Source organism: Aptenodytes patagonicus, chromosome 17 (assembly GCF_965638725.1).
Source record: "Aptenodytes patagonicus chromosome 17, bAptPat1.pri.cur, whole genome shotgun sequence".
In the NCBI taxonomy this organism is placed as follows: Eukaryota; Metazoa; Chordata; class Aves; order Sphenisciformes; family Spheniscidae; genus Aptenodytes; species Aptenodytes patagonicus.
Genome location: NC_134965.1, coordinates 11,682,536 through 11,703,086, shown reverse-complemented (window position 1 = coordinate 11,703,086; position 20,551 = coordinate 11,682,536). Strand labels below are relative to the sequence as shown.

Below are 20,551 nucleotides of genomic sequence, written 5' to 3'. Positions count from 1 at the left end.
GAAAAGGAGTTGCTTCTCCCCATGCTCCTGCATTTTGACTGAAGCTGTTGGTTTGGTTTTTTTGAAGCTCCATATTTAAAATACTTATCTGATAGGAATTGACAGATTTATGTTACTACTTTAAGAGTTGTGTTTAGGGTAATTGCTTCATCTTCCTTACATTTATTTTATTTTGTGCAGCGTATCACATATATTACACTTTCTTACTCTGTTGCCCAAAGTATGATGGCTAGTTGCATGAACCTAGGTGGAAAAGTGCTTCTGCTGTTGAGAACAACAGAAATGCCTGCAGGTGCATTTAAACCATTGTGGAAATAACAAGGAGTAAGAAACTATATTAAAATAGCATGCTTAATAGAGGTCAACAAATCTATATATTTTAAATATCTGGGGTCATAAAGGTTTCTATTGTCTAGAAAGTGCATTTGGTCATTTTAGAGCATACAGTCAGCTATAGTTTAGCTATAAATGTCCTTTTAGCCCCCAAGTAGTATATTGGTCCTTACAGACTGCTTAATTTATCATGCCCGTCTTTTTTTTTTTAAAAAGGAAGACTGTTCTAATTTTGTCTGTTTATTCTTAATTCTTCTGTCAGTGTTGCTATTTTGAGATAACTGGAAGTAAATTTTTTTTTTTAAAAGAAAGTTACTTCTGACTTTGCTTCTATCACTATATGGTTATCAAGTTCAATGGTTTTCTGTAGTGCTTCAGTTAATCTCACAAATGACTGTGCCTTAACTTGCTTTCTCGGCGATGAGAATCAGCTGCTTTAACTAGACGCGGGCATTTCTTTTGCATCTCCGAAAAGTAGTTTAGAAATAAAGTTCCTGTTGCTTGAGTAAAGAAGTTGATAGGGTTTATGTACGTGCATGTGTGGCTGATGTTGGCAATTGCACAGCTGAATCTTGGAGCGAGGTACGTGATGAATCCGAGCCGCACGTACAGAGTACTGTGCTGCAGGAGCTTGCTTTGTTACTTTTAACTAGCTCTTCTTCCAGTGCCCTCTAATTAGCTGCAGGTTTTTTTGTTGATTGTTTGGGTTTTTTTTTTCAACAGAGACTTATAAATAAATCAGGAGCTCTGTAGAAAGGGATAAATATTTTATAGTCTGGCTTTTATTTGCTTCCAACAAGCAGTGGTACCTTGCTATGCTTCTTCAGTTTACATTACGTTTGCTGATTTGGAAGAATTCTTGTTGACTGGATTCCCCAACAAGGAGGGAAAACATGAAGCTACAAACATTTTTCCATACTTGTGAGCTTTTCAAAAATAACTTTTAATATTTCATCATTCTGACAAAACTAAGAATGGTGTATTTTTATGGTAGAAGTTCTACACATCTGAAATTACACGCATTTTAAGGGGGTATATTGCTGAGGAGCACTCTGTACTGACAGCCTCGCAGCCAAAACAGCTATTTCCATAGGTGAAACCAAATGCAGCCAAAATCCAGTTAATTCACTGGGCTTCAGCCCCTGAGTGGAGAAAACAGCTTTTCTGACCAGCACCAGAGTTCAGTCGTGGGTCCCTCTGTGATTTTCAGTCAGCTGTTTGTCTTCGTGATGTTAATATTTGTCTGCTAAGAAGTGGATTAAAAATGACCGGATTGCACACCAGTCAGTTGAATAGACCCTGGTCGCAGTGTGAACTGAACCCAACCCAGAGAAGCCCAGCACTTGTTTTGAGACGAGGTAGCGTGCGTCTGCACAGTGCTTCAAACAGAGAAACCAAAAACTGGGGTGACTGAGGATGATAACACCAGGCCCCGCTGGAAAGCATAGGTGTGTGTTAGTTGTGGAAGGAGAAATTAGCACGTGGTGGTCAGGGTAAAAGAAAAAGCTTCAGTATTAAGAAGATTCCGCGTTAGAGGATGAAATGAAGACTAATATGGGTTGTCTTGGTGACTGTGTAACCTGCTGTCGGTATAGTGGGTAGGTGCAATTTGCTTCTGGATAAATGCATAATTTAAATTCCTTATTTTATCTTAGTACTCATATTACACAGCTCTTTTATATTTATAAACCAGGTTGGCTTTCGGAACTTCCTGCAGGTTTTGAAAAACTGTCTGCAGTCATTTATGATAGCATTTTCTCCTTTACTCTTAGGCAGTTTCTTTTATATCCACCCTCGTGCTGAGGAATATTGAATGTCTATAAATGCGTTTCTCTTTCATGGTATTTTGATGTAATAGCTGCCTGGGACACTGAGTGAGGTTCTTGTTTGGTAAATTACTGCTGACGTGGGTTTCTGAGAGTTGCTTGCAAATGAGACTTTTAAACTAGGTCCTTTTTTGCTGTTTGGCAGCACAGCACCTGCTTCTGTTTGAAAGTGAGGGCTAGCAATTTTCATTACGATTTCAGTTGAAATTTTAACAGTTCTTCCTCCAGGTGCACTTGGCCCTTGATACTTGAATGAATATTTTTTCCAAGGCACTATTTTTCTTGTAATTGGATGTAATTGAGAAAATAGAAACCCCATTATTTTGTGATAGTGTTTCAAAGGGGGGGGGGAGAATGCAGGAGTGGTGGGGTTTCATGGATAGTTTGTTTCTCTACAGAAAACTGTTACTAAGCAGCTGAGAACTATTGTCTGGTGCGGTTAATGGTCTTGCTGAATCAGATACTTCCAACAGGAGATGCTTATTCATTCTGCAGTGCTTGAAGGCCTAGCCTACACTAACAAACTGACCTGTTGCCAACCTGCGTAGGTGCCGAAACTCTCTTGTGGGTGATGTCGATGAGTCAAAGCCATTTTAGTGCTGCTGTGGAGGATAAGATCTATTTCTTCCTAGCTTTGCAGCCTGTGACAACGCTGACGGTGCTGGTGGGACTCTCCGGTGCTTTGGGGGATCCCTGGGAGGGGTGGCCTTTTCCCTGCGGTGGGGTTGGGTTCTGCGAGACCTGCAGGAGCAGATGAATACGCTGACCAGAAGGTGGGGGGAGGCTTTGGGTGGTGGTGCTGATGTGCAAGTCGAGGTAGCTTTTTCATTCATTTACGTTTGCACTAAAATTACAGACTTTCATGTACCCTTTTTTCCTCCTCTAGCTTCATGTTTCCTGTCGCAGGTGGTTTAGGCCCCCCTCAAGGTATGTATGAACTTAACATTTTGAGCACAAAGTTCTTTGTTTAGTTACGTTAAACAACTTAAAATAGTTCTGCACTGATGCTCAGAAGCGTGATTATTAATTGAACTCCATAGCTGGTTTTCCCCTTGAATTCAGTACCGGTAAGCTGACCCTTATAACTCCATTTATAAAACTTTCTATGCAATGTTGAAGAAGCAGTGTTACCAGAATGCTAGATGAAAGATCTAGGAAAACTATATCTCCATTTTTAACCTGAATTTGCCTTTAAGATTTTTGTGTTATTTTGAGTGTGGTATTTAACCTCTTTATGCTTCATCTACCAGCTGTGTATACCCATATTGTGTGGGTGTTGCAAGACCTGGTAAATATTTACAAAGCACAGCAAGACCCTGGGACAAGAGTCACAACCTGTGTGGAAAGTATTAATACAATAGAAGAGCCTCAGCCTTAAATTACCTTTGTTCTCATTCCTGTTGCAGTGCTGTTTAATTAATGGAAAATACAGAGAGAACTTGTAGGGAAAGTGGAGGGTTTTCTTACAAAAAGTCTCGGGGACTGATTTATGGATTATTCCTGAGTGTGTCATGTCCCTCCTGGAGTGCTTTTGCGTGTGATGTTCAGTTATGCACAGTTATAATTATCTCATGGTGTGCTGGTAACAAATGTGTGTTAGTGTATGTCTCCCAAGATAGCAAAATATGAGATATGAAAATACTGAAACATAATCCCCTTGGCTTTATCCAGTGAATTAATACATTCCAGCTTGATTTGTCCAATTTTGTTGAAGTTTAGCTTTAACTGACAAATATTGTAACCATTCTAATATATGTAGTGGACTAATTAACCTACAGACAAGTTATCCAGCCAGATCAGAGTGTGAAGTTGCGTTGTGAAATGATGAGTTTATTTCCCAAGACTTATCTTCAAAAGCTGCCAGTTTGTAAGTTTTCCCCTTCAAGAGAAACAGACAATGAACACCACCAGTCAACTTGGTTAATTAAATCTTGTTAATTGGAAATGACCCTTTCAAAAATCATACGGGAAGAAACCCACAGAGAATCCTTAGGATGGTGGGAGAATTCATCAGCTTAGTTATTGAGAAAGCCCCATAACATTTCTTCCCTTAGACTGACTGATATCTAAAGTAAGGAAATTCTGTGGCTGCCTGCAGTGTAGCATATTTTTTTTAATTTTTTAAACAGTCCAGCAAGACTGAGAGTTTTTTCCTTTCCTTTGCTGGTTTAGTTAAAAAAAAAAAAAAAAAAAAAGGCAACCCCCCTACCACCTTTAACACTAACTGGGAGCTTACCTTGTTTATTGTTTCATTGTAGGGATGATTCCTATGCAACAGCAAGGATTTCCAATGGTTCCTGTCATGCAGTCCAATATGCCAGGCATGATGGGAATGAATTATGGTTCTCAGATGCCTCCTGGACCCATGACCATGCAGGTGCGTGGCAATGAAATGTGGGCTGAAATGAGATACCTTGGTGCTTGTCTGAAAGGTGACAGCTGATGCCATAGTCCCCTTGCAACTGCAGTGGGGGTAAGAGGGTGGAACTTGGCTAGAAACTGAAGTGTGGGTATTAGTCCATAGTGGGACATTGTATTTTGTAGTATTCTCTTTGAAGATATTTCTAATTAAAGAATTCTCCAAGTTTCGTTGGGATCTGGATAGAGAGAGTGGGGGAGTTTGGCATACATTACTCACTGTTGTAGAGTAGAGAGAAATGAGGGTGTAGTGCAAGGACAGCATCAGTAATATTTAAAGTAACCTGGACGCTATAGCCCACTCAAAGATGTCAGAATCTGAACTTTCATTTCATTATACGTGTTGTGACACCAAAGTGTGATAAGAGAAGCATGGTGTCTGAACAGGAAAAGAAACAAAAGCGTCAGCAAGATGTTGAAAAGCTACCAGATGCCACCTACTCCAAAGTGTGGTTAGTAATAGTATTGAATTGTTAAGTAACTATAATTCAGAACTCCCACAACATACCTCTTCTGTCTTTTTAATTTTGCTTCGTGCTTTTTCTTCTTTTGCTTTGGTTTTATGTACTTACCATTAAGGTGGTGTATTGTGTAGTATTTTAAATGAGACCTTTATAAGCAGATAAGAAGTGACTGTGTACACAATCTGATTGATCGTGACCAATTCACTGAATTGTTTTATCCCTTTGTAACTCAAATGCTAGAGTTCATAGAATTAAGTTTCCTGAGTGTAGATGGCAATTCATAAACTTTCTTTTTAAATACCTTGTTCTAGGGAGCAAGGAATCTGTTAAATGTGATGTATTTTCTCATGTGACCGTTTTTCCCACTTGTCCTACTTCTGTATTTCATTCTCATTCTTTCGTGCTTAAAGTCACTTTGTCTTTAGCTCTGCTGTTGCTAATTGAGGAATAAGAATGAAATATGAGTAGCTAATATTATGTTTTCTCTCTTTTAATATTTTGGTTTTTTCTATTTAGCACCATATGTGCTTATGTACAAATTTGCACTTTGCTGAAATTTAATGTTTTGGCATGGCTTTGTAGCCAAATTGCTATGTGACAAATTGAACTTATTGTATCTTGCTATCTCCTTACACTCCCTTCCCTTCCCACCCCCACCTGGAATTTATTAGATTAATTTTGTAAAATTTATAGTAGGAAGATGTTTTTATGGGAGCTGGTCTAAAAATAATAAACAACTTTTGTTCTCTTTCTATGTGTTCTGATACCAAACACAAAATGAATGGTAAGAAAAGGAAGTTATTTTCTGGCCCCTTCTATATTAGGCAAGCTTTGCTGCTGTAACTGTACCAGAATATATTTCTCAGCAAATGTTTCTGATACAGATGCAGTTTATTCAGACAAGTCTCCTCTTGGCTGTTGTCGTACGCTGTCACCCTCGGACCCCTGGATAAGCTATGGTTGCAAAATGAGTAGACCACGTTTTGCCAGCATCCATCGTTGGTTAGGAATGTGCGCCTCCAGCAGGGAATTTGACAGTATTACACAATCACTCAGAATAGGAAACAAAAAACCCAAGAAAACCCAAAAGCATGGTACTGAACCACATGTAGCACTGTAGGATGCCTGTAACCTTCCTGCTCTTGAGGTAGGTTGTATGGATTTGAAGTCTTGATTTTTGCATTTGACCAGAAGACCATCCTGTCTTCTAAAATCCTTTAAGAATTGTAACTCATTATTGAGAGGGAAGAGTGCCATCTACTGAATGACCAGTGCTTTGTTCTGTAGCAGCTAGTCTGTGCTCAGACACTGCTCATCCAACTGTTCTTAACGCTCCTAATTTTATGAGATCTACCTAGTTTGCAATTTGGCAGGGTGTAATTGCCAGTGGTTTGTCTTTTTCTGTGGAAAAAAAAATATCTTGGAGTTGTATTTATTTTGTTCTAGGGTGGCATGCCCTTAGGGCCGATGCCAGCGACCGGAATGCCTTACATGGGACAGGCTTCTTTCTTGGGAATGCGTCCAGCAGCCCCGCAGTACACGCCTGACATGCAGAAGCAGTTTGCAGAGGAACAACAGTAAGTGACACTTTACTGACTCTTGGGAAATTCTTCTTTTTTTAAGGGGGAGATGTAGTCTGGAGGGGTGGCCCACACAGTAAAACTATTGATAGCTTCTCTAGAAAAGTAGTCCCTTTAGGGCTGTAGAATATCGTTGAGATCATTCTATTGTATTTGAAGGTCACCTATGAAGCTAGTAGTGGCTGTCATACAGCTCTGAGAAGTAGAAATGTGTGCACTAGGCCATCTTGAATTTGAGACAGAAGAAATGGAAAAATCAAGCAGAAGCTTACCATGAAAATTGTAATGAAAAATTATTTTTAGATTTTTTTTAATCATTTTGCTTCAGGAAGAGGTTTGAGCACCAGCAGAAATTCTTGGAAGAAGAAAGAAAACGGCGCCAGTTTGAAGAGCAGAAACAAAAGCTGAGACTCCTAAGCAGTGTCAAACCTAAGGTATGTCCTAAATAATAAGCGGGGTCTGTCTTTCTTCAGGTTTTTTTAATGGCTTTTAATGGGATGGTCTCTTTCAACAAGCAAGTAATGGGGAACTTATATGAGACATCAGATTACATCTTGAAAAGCATCTGGAATAGTCAGTCCTTTACACACTCTTGGTGTAATGTAAACAAAGTCTGGTGTTGAAAATGAAATCAGCTTTTGAAAAATAAACCAACCTGGTATGTAACATTTGGGAACAGATTGAGCTTCTAGACTAGAGAATGTTTGGTTGCTTGTTTGTTAACTTTGTCCAAAGGTTTGGACAGTTGCAACGAGCTTGAAGGCTCTTACCTGCAAGAATACAAATAGCTGAGTAAGGTTTATATATAGTTCTTGTGCACAAAGCTATGTCTAAAGACTGAGAAACACTGTTATGGTGTAGTCTGCAAAATAAATGCTTTCTAAATATGAGGGTTATTGTCGATATGCTTCAGGAAGGCACTGATGGAGAAAGAAGGGTTTAATCTAACAGCAGGCATGGCTAACTTTGTACTGAAGAAGTGTGGATATTGAAAGAAAACTGAGCTGTTCTGTGAATTTTTCAAAATGTTTTCTGTGGTGTTTCAGACAGGTGAAAAAAGCAGGGATGATGCTTTGGAAGCCATTAAAGGAAATTTAGATGGTTTTTCTAGAGATGCTAAAATGCACCCGACACCGGCATCACATCCAAAAAAGCCAGGTTTGTCATTTTTCTCATTTTCCAACTGAAAATAAAACTCTAATGTTTGAAATCCTTAGCGGGGGAACTAAGTCCAAAAAGTACTTTTATTTGGTGGTACAAAGTGAGTGGATTAACTGTTTTGTAAACTAAAGTGTCATTCTAGCAACTGCTTGCTTGGTCAGATTATGAGGGTGAAATACTAGATATATCAGCTTCTATTAGAAGACTTGAAATCTTTAAAAGAAAGCTTAACGTGCTGTGCTTAATGTGAAATATCACGGAAATTGATAATGCATTTGTTCTTTTCTAGTCAAAGCATTAATTAATGTTTTGCAGAGTGCTTTTGAAGCTGAGAAGTGCTATACAAGTGCTAAGAATGACCAAAACATTGTATGATGACTTCAGTGTACTGTAATAGCTTACTTGTGTACCATTGCCTGGGCATGGTCAAACCGAAGCCTTCTGTATTCTCTTCTCAGTAATTACTACATTTGTAACAATTGCTACTAAAGATTTCCTGTGGGTTGTAGTATAGTTTGTTCTGTGTCTAGCCTGAAACAAAGCTTATCTAGACAAGCTTTTTCCTGTATAAAATCTTTATCTGTACTGTGGATTTGCTCTTTGATAATTTTGAAGTTACAGGTGATTTCTGACAATCTTCTGTTTGTAGATTTGCCTGTCCTATGTCAGTTCTGTCAAAATGGGTAACTATGCAAGGGATCAAACAGCAGATTGTCTAAATGAGTACACATTTCTTACATATCTTATGATATATTACTGAGCTTTTGAGGATAAAACACTCCTTTAAGGGAGAATGTCCCCCCCGTGCACACCCCCATTATGTCCAGTTTGAAATGTTACTTCTCGATTTGTTTTGACCCAGTCTGTTTAAAACAAATAGTGTACTTCCATAGCCAGTGTTAAGAATCAAGTTTCAGTCAAAGTGTTTACATCATAAAAAATCTGGGAGAGAAGATGCATGGTTGGAAGTGGCTGCTCAGTTTTACCCTATGTGTTTGTTATGCTGACAATAACAACTCTGCACATCTCTGTCAAATAACGCATCCACTGCTGTTTCCCCTCACCCATCTGCTATGTATACCTAGTATTTGCCACTTTTCCTACCTTTCCACCTGTGAACCTTGTTCCTCATCACTTTGCATTGTGTGTTCATTCCATTTTACAGATCATCCCACATCATCCCATTCTGCTGTATCTGTTTCCCACTCTGCTTTTCTCGATGATGAAGAATTTAGTGACTTTATACAAGGGCCTGTTGAAATCCCCAAACTGGTGCCTCAAACCACCTCTCAGCCTTTTCAGCCTTTCCATTCTGCTGCTGAGGCTGGGCAACTGCTTTCAGAAAAGGCTGTGGTCCAACCTCTCCCTCCAGCCCAGACTCCAGTGTTATCCATCCTGCATGGTACAACTGGGCAGGTTCCTTATTTTCCTACCTCTGCATCTTCACCCAATATCCATAAAACAGGTAACACTAAAGTATATTTTTTTACATGTCACCTTCTGTCATAGAGCTACACAGCGTCTTTACTTATTTAGTTGGGTTTTTTTTCAGTCTGTCTGAAAGAAGTAATATATAGACAATTAAGTAGAAACCTGCTGATCCATGGGAAAAGATGATTTAAGTCCCCTTCTTCCTTCCCTTAGAACTGCACTGTAAAAGCAAGTCACGTGTGGATCCAAAGATTGCTAAATATGCAGATGGCTGATCTTAAGTGAACTAAGTCTTGTGTGCTAGCATCGTTGTAAGTCTGTGTAGTAGAAAAAGATAGAGTTGAGATGGTGGTATAAAAATAACTATTACGCTAATGTGGAGCACTTGTGTGCTTCCTCTCTTGGAGGCTGAATGGATGTTGGCGAGATTAACGTGAAGAATTTTGCAGATATAAGTAGATATTGGACACTTCCGATACTGATGCCTAGATGATTATGCAACGGTAATCCTAATACAGAAAATAGTTTAGTGTGTTCCTTCTACTTGTTGCTTTTTGTTTGTTGAATTTGTTGTGTATGCATGGTAAGTAAAGGGCAGAATCAGGCTATAAAAGTGTTTGAACAGGGTGGTGCTGTTGGTCTAAGCTGGGACGGATACTCATCTTGATAACTCATCAGTGGTACCAATAATACTTTTCCTTTGAAAGTGTGGAATTGTGATCTGGGTGGTTAATAACAAAATATAAATAATTCCTCCTGCTGTTTATTCAGGCTCTTCCTTGGAGGAGAAAGCCTTAGATAATGGCTCAAATGAATCTGAACAAGAGCAAAACAAACTTAAAACATCCGAAGTTGGGCACAAAGCCTCGGCTGCAAGCCAAGTTCATCCCAGTCTAACCATCAATGACTGGGATGTTGTAGGTGGACATGAAAGTGGTACCACTGCTGCAGAGGTGCACAAGGTTTCAGAACAAAACATAGCAGTTGAAGAGTGTGGTGAGCAAATGAAACATTTGACAGAATTTAAATCTAATAAGATGCTGCTTGAATGCTAACACTCTGTACACTAATTCTAAGGCCAATCCTGCATAATTTTGCTCTGAATGCCTGCTTGAATAATATGTCAGTGCCTCCTGCTCCTTCCTAAAAGTATAACAACTATGATTTTGCTCTGAACTTTTTCCACGTGAATTTACTGCTGTAATCACTTTTAACGTGTTTGTTTAATCAGGTCTGCTGTTTTAAAATATTCTGTCTTCTTTCTTGGGGAAAAAAAAGATGTGCTCTCTAAAGATTTATTTTTTTAAATTATTTAAGGAAACATTACTAAAGATGGTCAATGTCATGGTGGGTTTTCATCTTTTAACTCTGAGGGGATAAAAAGAGTTTTAGCTTAAAACTCTTAGCTAGTTAATACTTGTTTCCCAGACAATTTGCTGCTCATATGCATTATGCCTAAAACTATCTGTGCTTTAGGGATCAAAATTTCAAAAGCTGGACTAGATGAAAACTTTAAGCAAGCTTTAGTTCCAATTTGGATTTCATTAAAGCTGACTATTGACTGTTTGGTTTTGTTTTATTCCAGTCAAAATAGATCCAAGGTCTCTGGTGCACCTTGATGATTAGTGCTCTGATGTTGTACTTAAGGATTACATGAAATGTGGGCTTCACTGTAGTCAAGTATGATAAAAATAAATGTAGCCTTTGTGTACTCTCACTTTACTGGGGGGTGAGAGGAGGTGGAGAAGGGGGAGAAGGCTGCTGGTCTGTAGATAATTGGATTGGGCACTTTCTCAAGCAGTTATTTCTCTTCTAGAAGTACCATAACTTTTTATTAATAAAAACTCATGTGTTCCTCTCCTCAGTCATTGGATGTGTTGCTTTCAAGTGCTTTCTTATCCAATATATTTAAAAAACATCATTGGATGAAATTAAAAGGTTTGAATGGACATTTTTAATAAGTGGAGGGGCTTAGTAATACACAGTAAATTGCTAAAAGTGACTTAGTTTTAAAGAATATACAGTGTGAAATAGGAGCTGTTCATTTTTTCATTTCACAATGTATTCAATTCACAGTGAATTGTGTTGTTCGTTTTGTACCAATTCAACACAATATGATGCCTGATTTAAAGAAAAAGGAAAAAAAAAAAGGGCGGGGGGAGAGGAGGCAGGAAATGACCCTGGTTTAAGACTGTAAGACAGCGAGTTTAAATACAGCCTGCAGATGAAGACGGTGTTGGAAGTGATTATGTAGAGCAACAATAGTTCAGAATAGTTCCAAATGTTAAGGGTGCTTTGAAGGATGAGCTGAAGTACTTTGTGAGGAACAGAAGTTTAGTAGTTAAGTGATAATGCTGAAAAATGGCAGACCCTTAGTCACCTGGATATTATCAAAGTTTTGAGTAAGACTCTCCTATCTATCAACTAAATATGGCTGAGAATTCCTTTTTACTTTTCATACTAATTGATTTTTAAGGGGCTGAGTTTTATCAGAGAGATTCAAGGGTGAGAAGCAAGAATTGGTAGGATGCAGAAGTGTATGGAAGGGTGGTTGATGCTGAAGAATAATGAGGCTGGAGGAAGTAGCAAATTTATTTTACTTGGCTGGTGAAATGGAAGGAATTGCTTATATTAAAATGTGCTTGGAGTTGTGGGATGATTAGAAATTAGACTGCAGTCAGGAGAGAATCCATGTGGAAGATGAGGAGATGCAAGGGCACTGGGAAAGACAATGAAATCTGAAATGATTCTGATTTTTGTCAGAGCTCCATCCAAGATGAGCATAAAATCTGCTTAGAGGGAGCTAGATAGGAAGTAAAACGATGAGACTGAGGGGAAGAGTCTACACAGTGGAGAAGGGAATAACCAATTCACAGGGAGTAAAGTGTGGCAGATCATGTTATGAAAGCCTGTAGTAGTGAAGGCGGCTATGACGTCTTCTGGATCTGAAGACTATGGGGCAATGGATACGTTTTTGTGAACATGGGATAAGATCTTGCTGAGATTCAGTCTAATAGGCTGTTTGTGGATTTCCTCGATAAGGATGTTCTGGTGGAACATTGTGGTTCTTATGGTAGGTATGAATTTATTTATTCCACAAGTAGCCCTAATAGCATATACTTGATGAGAAGACTAAGTTTGGTATGGCACAGAACTGCTGCTATGAAATTTTAAGAGACAGTGAGACTTGAGCTTCTGTAGAGCTAGAAATTAAGAGGGAGGCAAATGAGGAGCTCCTTATTTCATTATGTATATAACCATATTCTGGCTGTTACTGTCGAATAATTCTAGGTATGTTGAAATACATATTCCTGCAGTAGCTGTTTTTCCTCTGAGCACAGTGATTCCTATCTGAAATCTTTGCCTGAAATGCTAAATGATACTGACCAACTATGATCTAGTCTCTAAGATCTTTATAGTCTGAATCTGTATATCCTAATGCAACTGTCTTTCTTTTTCTTACTGAATGGAATATGTTTAGGAGTTGGAGTATTCCCTTCACAGGACCCAATTCAGCAAATGATGCCTCCTTGGATTTACAACGATAGCTTGGTCCCAGGTAAACAAAGTGGGCAATATAAGGTGTGAATGTATGTGTGCTTATGTTGCCATTTATTGATCAAAGCATTATTCTTCAGTCATCAAATGAATCCTATATCTTTGATATGTTACATTTTTATGGTGGCTTTATCTGCATTTGAAAAAATATGGGTTTTATTCAAGCATGTTAAATGTTTAATCTAGAATTTGTTATGACAGAAGATTATGCTAGTAGAGGTTGCATTGCTGATAATACTGCTTTCATGGGTAGTCTGGTTTTTGGCCTGTCTTGTAATTAAGCAGGCTCATTTCTTAAGGCTATTTATCTTATATATGCAAATAACACAGTAAATAGAAAATGAAATGCTGTAGTAAACATTGATTACACTGAGGTTTAAATACATAAAGCTATTATAACTATCTTTTTATATGGATTATCCTGCAATTTCATTAAAGAAACATGTTTTGAAATGGAGCACTGACTATATTTTATATAAAATATTTATTTGCTTGTGTTAAACTTGTCTGTAAAGACCATCCAATAATGTATTTAGATGAAACATGATGATACAATACAATGCCAGAATGCTGTGCCTTACCTTACACTCAACTTACATGTTGAGTTTGAGACGAAATAGAAAAGCAATCTTAAACTCACTTGAAAACAGCAGTTGTCACTGTCTAATACTGACTCCCTCTTAACAGAGTTGTATAAGAAAATTTTAGAAACCACTTTGACTCCTACTGGAATAGATACAGCTAAACTCTATCCCATACTGATGTCGTCTGGATTGCCCAGAGAGACCCTTGGACAAATATGGGCTTTAGCCAACCGCACTACCCCTGGGAAGCTCACAAAAGAAGAGCTCTACGCTGTCCTGGCTATGATAGGAGTAACTCAGGTATGACTAACACTTTGGAGATCAGTGCAAAAAGGCAGTTCACTTAACTAATCTGCCATAGATTGCGTGTTGGCAGAAGTGGCTGGTATACCACACCTGTGGTAAAATACTACTTCTTTTGAAGTCCAGAGGAGAAGCTCCCCTTGTACCTTCAGTGGGATTATAATTTCATCCCCTGCATTTACATTTCAGTTACTCCTTTCTTTAGTGCCAGTTGAGGATAGTTCTTAGATATACCTACCAAACACATGTATATGTATTTCTAGTAGAAAATACTGACTGTTTTTGTTCTGTTGTATACACATCTGTTTTCCTCAGACTATATGGTTCCTGTATCCCTTAGTCTGCGAATAGCTAGGCTTGCTACCTCTCTCCTGAACCAGTGGAGTGTTAATTTTAGGCTTCCGTTCTTTGTCAGCATAGTGTCATCTCTTAGCAGTTTATTTCCAAATACCAGCCCTGTATGAAAACTAAGGCAAGAGCATCTCGAGCGACGAAGATCAAAGCTGAGGTACCTTGTTGGAGTGGTGTGTAGGAAAGATGATACAGCACACCAGGTTCAACATAGCTTTGCTTGCCAGTGCTTACTAGATTGGTTTATTAAAAGCCAAACAAGAATGCTGCCAAATGCCTCTGCCCACCCAGACAGGTATCGTTACCCTCTGTGTAACTCCAGCAGTCAGGATTCACTTATAGAGGCTCTTGACAGCATGTTTTCCTTTGGAAGGTTTACTTGAAGCTTGACCAGTACCCTGCTCTATCATGATTTCAATAATACAAGCTAGAAACTGGGGTGAGAATGCAATATGCCTTTTTGTTGATGTGTACGTGTGTACATGGTTGTCTTTGCTTTTCTGCCTTTGCAGAGAGGAATACCTGCAGTGAGTCCTGACGTGTTAAACCAGTTTCCAGCTGCCCCTGTTCCTACTTTAACTGGATTTCCAATGCCGCTGCCTGCCACAGTGAGCCAGCAGCCTCTGATGCCCTCCGCGCCGCCCGTCTCCATGCCTCTTAGCATTGGGACGGCCGTGATGGGAATGAACATCACGGCACCAGCGGGCGGAGCTGCAGCACAGCCTTCGGGAGGATTTGTGCCATCCTACCCGCCGAGTCAGGTTAGCTCGCTCTTGTTGCATGGCAAATCTCCATTGTCCTGGAAAGAGAATTAGCCTGACTCTTTCAAAGCTACGTAGTGACAACAGACTTTAAGTAAACAGGAAAAAATGGAGCTGAAATCTAGCACGTGACATCTGAAAACATGAAGTCACGCCACTAAGGATGTTCTTTTGTTTTTTCTGTTTCTTTCTGGTGGCATTAGAAGAGGTATAAAAGCATTCTCCATTCCAAACTAATTGCATTGAAAGGGGGTTTTAGTTGTAGTTAGGATTTTGTAATGCACATAAAATGGAATTTTAGGTTAAACTCTACAACAGACTCTATTAGCTGGTAAAATAAGTCAGACTTTTCAGGAGAAGCTGAGAACTATGAAAACCTTTGGTTTACAACACTGTAAATCATGTGGGGGATAAATTTTGCTGTTTGCAAGTATGGTTCATCCTTCTTCGGAGAACATTTCTTCTGATGCCTTTGCTGTGTGTATTGATTTTAAATTGTTGATTGATTTAAATTATTAATATTTGTCCTGTATTAAAAGATTACATGGCTATGATCAATAATACATTTAATGTGAAAGGAGTAGAGTTCCTTACTCACCTGTTCTTCATGCATACTACTTGTAATCCTGTACACCTTGTGTGTGTTTTGCGTTGGGTGAGGAGCAGGCGAAGTGGAAGGACTGACCATGCTAATTTTGCGTGCTTACGTTGAAAGGCTTTTTCTGTCTTTTGCTTTGTTTTTTTTCTCTTAAGTCGATCATGCAACTCTGAACTGCTTTCGTGTTACATGACAACTTGAAAAGACAACAGTATAGCAATTTACATGTTGTTTGTAATTCAGGTAGTAAAACCAGAAGATGATGACTTCCAGGAGTTTCAAGATGCCTCAAAGTCTGGCTCACTAGATGACTCTTTCACTGATTTCCAAGGGGATGTAGCTGGCTCCTCCAAAGCAGCCAGTTCACAGCACCGGAGCAGGTAGTAGATCTTTGATTTCCACCCCTTTGGTGTTTTAGAACTCTTTTAAGAAATGAAATGTTTTCCTCTTTTGTGGGTAGCTGTCTAGCCTGTAATTTTCTTCTGTCACCTGACTTCTACTCTGACAGTTTCTTTTGAAGGTTGTTACTACTACAATTAGGCTTTCTGAATCAAAAATGGCATTTGATGTGCCATAGGTGGTTGGCTGTTCTTTAGCATTCTAGTCATCATGCTGAGGTAAATTGTGTTTACAAGGTATGGGGATAAGTTTTCAAGTGTTTATACTACTGCACAGGCAATTGAAAGTTACTTCATACTGTGCATTCAGGTGAAAATCTTACATAAAGCTATTCAGAAAAAATAACACTGGGACAGAGGAGTTCTGCATTTAGTGCTGTGTGCTTCCGTTAAAAGTATGACCCCATGTTTGTTGGAGTTGATAAGAAACAATTTGCTGACATCGAGGTCTTTCTTCAGGCCCTGAATACGGACCCCAAAATTCATGCAAAGAGCACGACGTTGTACTCTTAAATGACTGAGAACTCCAGTGGACAGTTTTCGTTATTTCTATCGTTTCTCTGGCCACTGCTTAAACTTCCGATAACTGACTATAAATCTCAATTGAAATCTCATTCAGACTTCAGCAGTCTTGGCTTTTCATTTGGGAGACTGCCAAAATGTAATTCCAGATCAGGCAAATTTGGTATAACAAAATAAGTAAGCATGTTTAGTCCCTTTGAGAGTATACATTTAATCTTTCAAAGTCCTGTGATTACAACATTTCAGTGTTGTTTCCTTTTACTGCATATGGCAAACTTTTATGTACCTCCCAGGTGTCTAATTGTAGACATACAAATTTTCTGTGTGTTGAACTGACTGTTCTTAGTTGCAAATAGAACTAGCGCTTTCCAGGTAAGCAGTGATTACCAGTTGCTTCCTCAACAGTGACGTCAAAAGCATAATAAAACAAATTGTTCTGTTACACTGTGCCTAACGGCATTCTATGTAAGAAATTTAATTTTGCTGATGTCAGTCACTGCCACGTGCATCTGAAGATGCTCTGTTTTAAGTATACCTTAATTTGTTAGACATCGTTTTGCGGTTAAAGCTATTCTGTTACTGAAAGTTTTAACAGAAACATTGCTTGTAAATTCCACAATGGGAAGGGGATCATAAAAAAAAAAAAAATTTAAAAATGGTGTTTCTTTTTCACTGCAGCAGTTCTCTTTATTCAGTTGTAAAAGCGTTCAGTTTTGAACAGAATGTTACAACGAGCTATAATCTAATTGCTTATGGAGCTTTATTAAAAAAAAAGCCATCTGTAGAGTACAGATGATTAACCATTACATTTGCCAAGACTGCATATCTAATAGCCTGTTTTGCAGTGATGTGAAATTTAATTATATTACCATAAGCTATATTTTTTTGACATTGCACTGTCTGTCTGCAAGCATCACAGACCATCATTAGCACGTGTGTGCAAGCGCTAGGTTTGTATGTTGCTTGTAGGCTGCTGATAAGGAGATTTAAATGGCTCTGGAAAGATTCTTGCTTCAGGCCAAAGAAGACCATAGAAATTCATTCACATTTTCAATGTGCATAGTATTGAATGACATAAACTAGAGGTAAAATGCATCATTCATATGTAAAGGATGTTGTTCTGTAGAACTGCCAAGGTCTGATAAGGGGGCTTGTGTGGAGGGCAAGCAAAGCTTTCGCAGAAGTCTTCTAAATCTTACAGCAGTTGCTAACATGGTGTTAGGTTATTATGGCAGTTTTACTATATAAAGTAGAGTGTGTTTATGTGCAAAAAGATTTGCTTGTGTAACTGTGGACTAATCCTTATTTTGCTGATTAGATAGCTACCTAAACTCGCTGATTTGCACTGACAGAAATTCAAAGTTATCCTTTCCTTCCTTTTGAACAGTGGTTCCACTTTATTCTCTTTATTTTGCAATATGTAATGAAATATAATCAAAAGTAGATAAGCTGAAAGAATGGAGCTGGCAAAATCTCATGTGGTTTTAACTCTGTACTGTATCTAGTTCTATCAGGGAGAATTGTCCTTACGCTGTCCTGGGCAAAGTGATAAATTAAACAGCAGTGATTCCTGGGGTATGTCTGTGTGCTTATTGTCTCCTGGGCTAAGAATTCCTGTGGTGTAAAGTTCTGGAATGTTTTGTGCATGTTTTGGTACAAATTAAAATCAAGAAGGGTGAAAATTGACTTCTGGCCTAAAGAAATATGATTAGGTGAGATAAACTGCGAATTCACCCATCAGTTACCCAGCTGCCTGCTTACATGCTCTTATTCTTAATAGATACTGAGGTAGTTTACGTCAGGTTCTTGATTAAAAACTCTTTAGGGTACAAGCTTAGGTTTAGTGATCCAAATTGTGTAGTCATAATAAGAGGCTCCTTTAAATAAAACCTGGAAACGTAGATTTCTTATGGATAAATTAAGGAACTTCTGCTTTTCTCTCTTTTGTTTTTAGTGTTCCTTCTTTACTAATGCCGCTCCCAGGTAATAAGACACTCTCATCAACTGATAAGTATGCTGTGTTTAAAGGAATTGCAGCCGAGAAGCCTTCTGATAGTACAGCTACTTTTGGAGGTAAAAGGAAAAATATACAACCACTATGAGCAATTTATTGCAATATTTCATATATCTTGGTTTTGGCATTGATAAATTATTAATATTTCAAAATCAGAGCAATTATATCAATATAAAATTTATGATATGAATTCCTAACATCTTTATGTAAATGTATTCCTTTTCTCATATTCACTAGATTGTGGAGACAAGTATAGTGCTTTCCGTGAATTAGAACAACCATCAGAGAGCAAATACTTGGGTAAGCAGTATGTTTTTTGGTGCTGTTTTAACGTGTTTTCATGATTATTTTTATGAGCTGCAGAACTTCCATTGCTAGAATTCTAGAATAATGGTGCTTCCGCTCCTCTAAACAACTTAGCAGGAAGCATCCTGAAAAATAGTGTAATATACTATTGGAACAATCTACAAATTGTAGTTCTAGATGATCCACGTCTGTTTTGGATGCTTCTGAGTTTTATTTTTGAATAATAGTATGGCTGGAATTTGTCCATTTTAACTAAGGAGTCGTGTTCTTAGAAGACAGAATAAGATGCTTCTGGACAAAATTGCAACTTTTTTCTATTGTTAGGGCAGAATTTAAACTTTTCATGGTCTCTGGTGCTGTAAGAATAAATCTGATCGCTAATTGTGAAATTTGTGTTTAACTGGTTTTGATTGGGAAAAATAAAACCTGGTATCTGAGGTGCAACATCTGTGTAATTACAAAAGCAGAGTCTCCCTAAGCCTTTTCCAGAACCATCTATGTCTAACTCATTTATGCAATATGAATGGTAATCTCATCTTTTTAATCAGATGGGGAAAAACTTTCATTTTTCTTGTCAGTAGACAGATCAGAAGATAAACATATTACTAACTTAACCTGACTTCCATAGATTTATCTTATACCCAGCATTTTGACTCGTTATTAGAAGACAACTTCAGATTCTAGGATAAAACTGCTTACCTGAGTTCACTCCTACTCCTTATTTTTCAAAGACGGAATTCTTTTTTTCAGACACTGAGTTTCTGAAACTCCTGTAATGTTGTGTGAGGTTTTCATGCTCAGTACCTCTTCAGGATTAAATGCATGCAATGAAATGAAATCACAACATTTTATCTCTTTCTGTACATGTTCTAGAATATAGAAAATTACTATATTTGCCTGCTATCCAGGTCTGACCACTCTTAACCCTTTCACCAGCTTACATTTCTAATGGAAAAGTTTGCAATTCATCAGTAAGTTTAGTTTGCTGTGGTGTTTTAGTTTTGATCAATGAATAGCAATTTCACGAATATTTGTATTGTTACTGGGCCAAGTGAATTGATTTGGAGGGGAGGGAGAATGGCATAATGTGTCAGGTATAGTCATGGTCCTTTACTACCATTATAAAGAGTATTCTTTTAAATCTTGGTTAAACTAAGTTAAAGTATGACATTGTGTGGTAGCTTAATTAAATGTTAATGGTGTACTTCTAAAATAGAACAAAATCTGTTTATTGGACACTTGTCTTAAAGTATGCATCAATACTTTAAAATGACAAGAAGTCTAAATATGTACATGCTGGTGAATGGGTTAAACAACTCAACATTTTTCATGTTCAAAAGAAATTGCCTTATTAAAAAAATAATTGTGTATGAACAGGAAGAAACTTATAAAATTAGTACACCAGAATATTTAATGTAAATTCAATGAAAACGTTGTTACCTAATGTTCTAATCCTTACATAGTACTATCTTACATTCAGTATGTAGTTGAACTAGAGATCTGCACATTTTAGGATTAATCATGCTGACTTTCATGCGAAAGTCTGTCTCCAAGCTTCCTAGTAAAACTGTAATCAGTCTTAGCAGAAGCTAGAAGATGCCTGAGTTATACTGCATTTACTGAAGTTCTGATCACTTAACGCTTTTGTACGTTTAGGTGAACCTGACAGAAGGAAAACAGGATAGATTAAAATGAGAGCTTAAAAATGTTCTAAACCAACATGTTAGGATCACCACCTTGCATTCATTTCTGCTTGAGGCTTTGTCTCTTCCACCCGTCGGGTTCCCCATTACGCCCAGTTGGATAGGCTTGTTGGCTGTCTGCCTTCTTTCAAGTGAACTTTTTTCAAAAGTACCTTCAGCCACCGGGCAAGTCCAGTTGGTCTATACTATGTTCCCCTTTCAGCTTATCAGCAAGGTTGCTTTTGTCTCAACCCTCTGCTG

At 38.1% G+C, this 20,551-nt stretch overlaps 1 protein-coding gene across 5 annotated transcripts in view; it reads left to right on the top strand.

Moving 5' to 3' along the window:
* The window catches only part of SYNRG (synergin gamma), a 44,157-nt gene that overhangs the window by 1,703 nt on the left and 21,903 nt on the right, over positions 1-20,551 (top strand). For 2 of the 5 annotated variants that reach the window (XM_076354678.1, XM_076354676.1), the window contains exons 2-14: positions 3,046-3,086; positions 4,418-4,536; positions 6,488-6,618; positions 6,950-7,055; positions 7,668-7,779; positions 8,948-9,247; positions 9,985-10,209; positions 12,695-12,772; positions 13,459-13,655; positions 14,522-14,770; positions 15,612-15,748; positions 18,243-18,361; positions 18,540-18,602. In XM_076354678.1, coding sequence (XP_076210793.1) covers positions 3,046-3,086; positions 4,418-4,536; positions 6,488-6,618; positions 6,950-7,055; positions 7,668-7,779; positions 8,948-9,247; positions 9,985-10,209; positions 12,695-12,772; positions 13,459-13,655; positions 14,522-14,770; positions 15,612-15,748; positions 18,243-18,361; positions 18,540-18,602 — 1,877 coding nt within the window. The remainder of the gene's footprint in view (positions 1-3,045; positions 3,087-4,417; positions 4,537-6,487; positions 6,619-6,949; positions 7,056-7,667; positions 7,780-8,947; positions 9,248-9,984; positions 10,210-12,694; positions 12,773-13,458; positions 13,656-14,521; positions 14,771-15,611; positions 15,749-18,242; positions 18,362-18,539; positions 18,603-20,551) is intronic. The other 3 variants (XM_076354681.1, XM_076354680.1, XM_076354679.1) reach the window with 2 other exon arrangements.